The sequence below is a fragment of the Sciurus vulgaris genome (assembly GCF_902686455.1).
Source record: "Sciurus vulgaris genome assembly, chromosome: 5".
NCBI classification, from domain to species: domain Eukaryota; kingdom Metazoa; phylum Chordata; class Mammalia; order Rodentia; family Sciuridae; genus Sciurus; species Sciurus vulgaris.
The window spans coordinates 55,196,752-55,203,606 of record NC_136465.1 but is presented as its reverse complement, the minus strand read 5'-3'; the positions used below and the strand labels follow the sequence as shown (position 1 = coordinate 55,203,606).

The 6,855-nt window shown below is 47.2% G+C and overlaps 1 protein-coding gene across 13 annotated transcripts in view; it reads right to left on the bottom strand.

The window, feature by feature from the left end:
• Positions 1-2,343: 2,343 nt before the first annotated feature.
• Positions 2,344-6,855, bottom strand: part of FGFR1 (fibroblast growth factor receptor 1) — a 51,748-nt gene continuing 47,236 nt past the window's right edge. For all 13 annotated transcript variants that reach the window (XM_079142163.1, XM_079142164.1, XM_079142160.1 and 10 more), the window contains 8 exons: positions 6,717-6,838; positions 6,149-6,259; positions 5,550-5,740; positions 4,534-4,656; positions 4,245-4,315; positions 3,816-3,953; positions 3,540-3,645; positions 2,344-3,432 (listed from right to left, as the gene is read on the bottom strand). In XM_079142163.1, coding sequence (XP_078998289.1) covers positions 3,256-3,432; positions 3,540-3,645; positions 3,816-3,953; positions 4,245-4,315; positions 4,534-4,656; positions 5,550-5,740; positions 6,149-6,259; positions 6,717-6,838 — 1,039 coding nt within the window. In that variant the 3' untranslated portion in view covers positions 2,344-3,255. The remainder of the gene's footprint in view (positions 3,433-3,539; positions 3,646-3,815; positions 3,954-4,244; positions 4,316-4,533; positions 4,657-5,549; positions 5,741-6,148; positions 6,260-6,716; positions 6,839-6,855) is intronic.

The following is a 6,855-nucleotide window of genomic DNA, read 5'->3' as shown; positions in this document are numbered from 1 at the left end:
ATGAAATCACTGAACAATGCAGAGTTGGAAAGAGATGTGCACCACTGGTTCTAGGTCTCCTGGAATCACAAGAGACAGCTGAACTAGTTGGCATCACAGTTACCCAATGCATCACTTCCCTGTGCCAAGGCACACATCTGGGAGGCAGAATGATACAGAAGGTTTTCAATATTGCTAAGTGTCAACCAGAGGGAACTTGCCTCCCACCGAGTCTTCTTTAACATCTGAGTTCTTGTTGATATTCCCCCTTCCTGGTTCATCAGCTGAGGGAATAAAAGGCAATGCCAGGTTGCTTTGAAGCCCCCTCCTTTCTATCTCACTGCTCTCTTCTCTGCAGATGCAGATGCCTTGGCTCTACCAACTACTAATATCATCGCTGATCTTTGATATTCTCTAACATCCAACCACAGTGATGTTAGTCTTAGCCTGTGTCTTACTCACACAGAATTCTGTTAAAATACAGAGTTGGTGGCACTTATGGTCCTGCACTTGTGCCAGGACTAATACTGTAATTTAATCACTGCAGTACAACTCATATTAGTGATATCCAATCAATGCTCTGTAATGCTAAACCTAGGCTGAAGACTTGTCACTCACCACCAGTACATACTCACAGGTAAAGTCAGATTAATGTTACTTCAAAGCAAACTGGCACATTCCCTAATGGTGCGAGATTAGCTTGCTGGTGCCACCCAGTGGTGGCTGATAGACACAGTGAGTTTGTTAAGATAGATTTCTTGCTTCATCTCATGTTCAATCTTACTTACCTGAGATCAATACATTACATTAGCAGTGCCAAGGGAATGATGATCTTCAGCCTATGGCAATTAGGAAAGATGGAAAGGCAGTATTGATTAATGCTGTGGTGATCCCAGGCCCTAATCTTTTAACCCTCAGGAAACCAGACAGATTCAGTGCTTTGACAGCAAAATGTCTTCATTAGATAAACTGGATTTCCTTCCCCAAGAGAACGAATCTGGTCATCTAAGTAAAATGGTCATTTCATTTTCTCTCAGGTCAATTTCACTATTTTTTATTTGACAGCCAACCCATCCTCTGGAGAAATTTGTGGGTGATTTGAGTAGTAATAGCAAGGACATCATTGTTATAATAATGGTACCTTATATTTCTCTAGCACCTCTCCTACAGGCATATAAAGCCCTTTATAGATCCTCCATCCACTCACACAAAATCGTATCAGGTAGGGCCAAGGCAGAAATTACCACCATTACAAGGAAAGACACTACTATATGGTCTCAAAGCACATGATTTTAAGAGCTAAAATTCATTTCCTGGTTCCGTTCACTAAATTATGCCTTCTTTAAACATAAACACAAATGGTAATATGCCAACAGTTGCATATTTACAGAGAGAAACAAAGATAAGGGAATTTTACAATGGTTACCAACACAGCTGCTGCCAAAATATGCCCAGCTCAGAGAGTTAATTTAAAGCAGCAATCCCATTTTCCCTACAGAAATGCTGAACTTTTTTGTTCCAGCAGTAGCCCAGCAAAAAGCAAGCTTTAAGGACAGGCTGAGTAGTACTAGGTTGAACAATAAGGTACAGAAGAGCCAGAATCCACTTGGTGAGGGCAGTGACAACCAGCAGGTGGCAGAAGTTTCCAAGTAGCCAAAACCCAAAACATTTAGAGATTTTTTTTTTTTTTCTTTTCCCGAGGGAGGAGGTGGAGTTTGTACAGGAAGAACTATAGGAAGCCAAGAACTGTGATAGACCCAACAAATGCAGTCTGGTCATGCAGATACAGGAAGAATGGTTGGGGGACAATAATAAACAGAGGAGGCTGGAAAAGATAAAGTGAAGGGACCTGAATGTAGAAGTAGATGACAAGTTTTCCCTCACTCAGAGGCACAGGCCAAGCCACACCCACATCACAGGTGTTAGGGGAGCCAACTATCCTGGGTTTACAGTCTTTGCAGACCTTTTTGATCAGTCTTTAGCTTTCCTCTCAGTCACTTTAGGTTTTTGTTTTGTTTTGTTTTGTTTTTTAACCCCTGGGTTGTTCCAAGGCCCCTCCTTTCTGTGGCCCCTTCCCTGCTTCCTCTGAGGAAACAATCTGTGGTTGTGGGCTGCTTGGTCTTGGCTTTCTGCCCAGCACCTCTAGGGCATGATTCCTGCCAAGATGCGGACATCTTCTTTTCCTGCCTTTCCAAAAGCATGGGAGAGGTAGGAAGTTTGTCCTGGAGGTCTGGGTGCACAACCTAGGAGGAAGAGATTACCAGGGAACTGCAGGGAACGTGGTGCCCGCTGGACAGACAGCCCACAGACCCTTAGTCTCCCTCCTTTCCTGTGTTCATTTGCTCCCTTTTCACACAGCCCGTATAAAAATGAAGCAGCAGCAAATTTTATTGAGGGACCTAAACTGAAAATAGGTTTAGAACATAATTTAAAAAAATAAAACAGCAAAAGTAGCAAAAAATATATGACCTTTTTAAAAACATTTTCCTTTTTTTTTTTTTTTTCTTTTTTCTTTTTCTTTTTTTTAATATATAGCCACTGATGCCTCCCAACCACCAGGAGCATCTTACCCAATGGGTAAATCTCTGGTAATGACCCTTTTAAAAAGACATGTAAATATATACTCAGATTTATACACTTTGTGTTTTCTTCATAGCTATATACAAAGCCCCTAGTTCAGGGCTGAGCCCCAGGGCCACACCACTGCTCCCAGTCTTTGCCTCATCATCCTCTGGTACCAGGTATTTGGTCAGCAAAGCAAATTAGTATTGGAATTAATATGCCACTGGCACCATCCATCTGGAGCAGAGGTTACCTTCAACTGAGGCTGAAGCATTGAGCTCCCTATTGCTGTAGCCCTGAGGACAAGGCACCTGCCACCAGAATGCAAGGGACTGACAGGTTAAGGTGAAACAGACAATACCAATACTAGAAAGCTCAGTAAAGCTCTCACTTGCATGCCTGCTCACTTCCACTCCCCAACCTTCCAGGCAGTGCTGGGTGGCAGGGAGGGGTCTTGGTCCAACAACTGGGAAGGAACAAAGTGGCCACCAGCAAGTACCTGCCTCTTTGCTCCTCTCTCTCACAAGCAGGTTGAGAGGAAGAGGAGGAAGAGAGAGAGCTCAGTGGGTGCAGGCAGGCCACACAGGAAGGCCTCAAGTAGGCAGCCGGCTCCTGCCAGCAGGAAAGGGGCAGGGAAAGGCAGTGAGTCCAGCAGGGAGCTGTGGGAAAGGGAAACTGTTGATGATGGAGGTTGGGGAAGGAAGGGGGTGGCAGTCAGCGTCGTTTGAGTCCACCATTGGCAAGTTGGGTAGGGTGTCGGGGTAGACAGGGCTCCTCAGGTAACGGCTCATGAGAGAAGACAGAATCCTCCCCTGAGGAGCAGGTAGAGCTTCGGGTGTCAGGAAAGCTGGGCGAGTACTGGTCTAAGGGCATTGACAGATCCAGATACTCCTGTGATAGGTAAGAGAGAATGATGGGTAGGGCATGCCCCCGCCCCTCCCTACACGAGTGTTTGCCACGACGTACCCACATGAGGACAGCCTGAAGGCCAGTCTTACCTGGTTGGAGGTCAAGGCCACAATGCGGTCTAGGTCTTCCACCAGCTGCTTAAAGGTAGGTCTTTGAGAGGGCACCGCATGCCAGCAGTCCCGCATCATCATGTACCTGTGCAGATTGGGAGGTCAGGGAGGAAGAACCGAAGTAGAAAGATGTGGAGGAGGGCTTGGGGGAAGGATAACTAGGAAGGGTCACTTTATCTAGATGAACACCCTCTCCCTATGCTATCAAGCCCATTCTTCCCCCAGGGCCTGACTGAGGAATCTTCTCAGGCTTACAGCTCGTTGGTGCAGTTACTGGGCTTGTCCATACGATGACCTTCCTTCAGCAGCTTGAAAAGCTCCTCCACAGGCACACCAGGATACGGGGAGCCACCCAGAGTGAAGATTTCCCACAGGAGCACCCCAAAAGACCACCTGCAGATGAGCAAAGAGCCACTGTGTCTCAGAGAACAGAGCTGGGCTTTCCTGTTTCCCCTTGAGAAGTGAGCATGGCAGGTACCCATCCCAAACCTCCCCCTGCCCCAACACAACTTTTAACTCCAAGAGAACACCGGGAGAAGACTGGTGTCCTCAACATGTGGGGAGAGAGCTAGTGGATAAGACAATTTTGGTGTCTTCTCTCCAAGACAGGCGGCTCTCATCAGTCCAGGGGGCATGCAGGACTCCCACACTCAGAACCCCTAGCAATTGCTTATTCAAACTCACACGTCACTCTGGTGGGTGTAGATCCGGTCAAACAGTGCCTCTGGAGCCATCCACTTAACAGGTAGCCGGCCCTGTGAGCAGCATGAGGAGATCGGGGATGGCCCAGGGCAGGCAGGGCACAAGCAGGATAGGGCTGGGGGCCAGGGGTGGGGTGAGTTTGGTGCATATTTTCAGCCCATCCTACCACATCAAGGACAGCAACCCAGGTAGGTTATAGCAGAAACATCTAAGTGGGTGATGCCTGGTAGGAGAGTACCAGGGCAGAGGACAAGCCCAAGGCAGCACTCACATTGGTTGTCTTTTTATAGTAGTCAATGTGGTGAATGTCCCGAGCTAGGCCAAAGTCTGCGATCTTCATAACGTTGTCCTCTGTCACCAGGACATTCCTGGCAGCCAGGTCTCGGTGTATGCACTGCAGAGGGGAGGATGGGAGACAGGTGAGGGGTGACAGCCCTGAAACATGCACCGTGATCCAGCTGTCAGTCCTCCCGACTTTAGAACTCATTCTGTAGCTAGTGGCAGAACCTGGTCTTCTACCATACTGTACCCTCTAAGCATCTATTTCCCCTCCTAGAATGTTCTTTTCCTCTTTTCCAAACACCCAGTTCCAGGCCTCTCAATCATTTTAGCAAACATTACTATAGGCCTCCTTTTTGGTCCTTTTGGTCTGAGCTTCTGGATTCTCACCCCAGAGAATGACCTTCGGACTGTATGGGCACAACACCAAGCCCTCTCTCTTTAGGCACAGCCTATCTATGGTGAGCTGGGGCTCAAAGAGAGCCACCAATTACTGAGCACCAAGAAATATACTTAATTTTCACTGTCACAGGTGTGGTTTCATTTTATTCCCATAACAATTCTACAACATAAGTGTTATTCTCATTTTGTATTTGAATAAAAAAAAAAAAAAAATGTTCAACAGCTGTCCAAGGCTATACATAAAGTAGTGGAAAACAGACTGGAACCTATTTCAGTCTGATCCCAAAGCCATTAAGCTACAACAGCTCTCATGCCTCTGAGATTCCCTGAAAGCTAAGACAGCACACGGGATCAGTGGTCAGTATGTCTACAACTCTACCAAAAGATTAAAAATCACAAGTTGGGGGCTGGGGTTGTGGCTCAGTGGTAGAGGGCTCGCCTAGCACACAAGGCCCTGGGTTCGATTGTCAGCACCACATAAAAATAAGATGGGGGTATTGTGTCCACCTACAACTAAAACATTTTTTTTTTAAAAGTCACAAGTTGAAGTACTCGGAGGGCTTTGTCCAACCCCAATCTCACCCACGGAGACTTTACGTTCCATACCTTCTTGGAGGCAAGATATTCCATGCCTCGGGCCACTTGATAGGCACAAGATACCAGGTCCTTGGAGGAAAGCTGCTCCTCTGGGTTGTGGCTGGGGTTATAACAGTATTCCAGACCCGGGGGCCTCCGGGCCTGCAGGAACTCCCTCAGGTTGCCCTTGGAAGCATACTCCACAATGACATACAAAGGACCTGGGAGCAGGTCAGGCAGCAGGTAAGCAGGTTTATAGCATCAGCTGGAGGAAACACCATCCACCAAAACACACCATACATGTGTTCCCTGATCTTAAATTCCCTTTCTACCTCCTGATAACAGGGAAAGTCATTCTACTACCCAAAGAAAGTCAGAGAAACAATTCTTCCCACCACAGTCCAGAAAGTTCCAAGCAAAGTTGGGCGTTAAGAGCCTTAATTTAGACCACAATTACTTCCCTGTTCCTGCCCATACAATGTGTGCAAATCTACATGCCTATATTCCCAGAAGAACACTAATGGGCACCAGCCCAGATCCAGAGAAATACATTCCAACCACTACTAAACTAGCCTCTCCTCTTAACCCGAGAGAGTCCTTGTCACTGGCAACCAGGGCCCAGACCCTACCATCTTGTGTGCAGGCCCCCAGCAGGTTGATGATGTTCTTGTGCTTCCCAATCATCTTCATCATCTCCATCTCTGAGATCAGGTCTGACAGGTCTTTCTCTGTTGCATCGGCTTCACATACAAACCAGAGAATGGGATGAGACTCTTTATTAGGGAGGGAGGGGGCAGGACAGTTAAAGGACAAGAAGAGGGTGTATGCCTGAGGAGCCCCTTTTCTCCAGGACTTGCTTCTCTCCTCCCCACTTCCCAATCAGGTTTATTTTTCCTTCCCTTGTGGGAGCCAATTCTGCAATATATGGTAGTAAGTGTGGCCAGGGATATAGTGAGAAAAATCAGTTATGGGATCTAGAATGAGCACCTGAGCACAGCCCAGGTTGACATCAAGGAATGAAGTGAGATGATAGCCATCTCAGGGTACAGAATGCCCTTCTACTCGCAGGTAACCCATGTAGGCAGCATAGCAGGTGCAGGCATTGAAAGCCCCACAGAAGGTGTCCCACTTGGTTGAGACTCCAGTTTGCCTAGAAAGGGAAGGGATTTCTTTTGCAAGGCCAGAAACATTACTTACACTTCAACATCTTCACGGCTACTTTGGTCACACGGTTGGGTTTGTCCTTGTCCAGCCCAATGGCCTCTGCCAACACCACCTGCCCAAAGCAGCCCTCTCCCAAGGGTTTGCCTAAGACCAGTCTTTTGGGGAAAAGAGA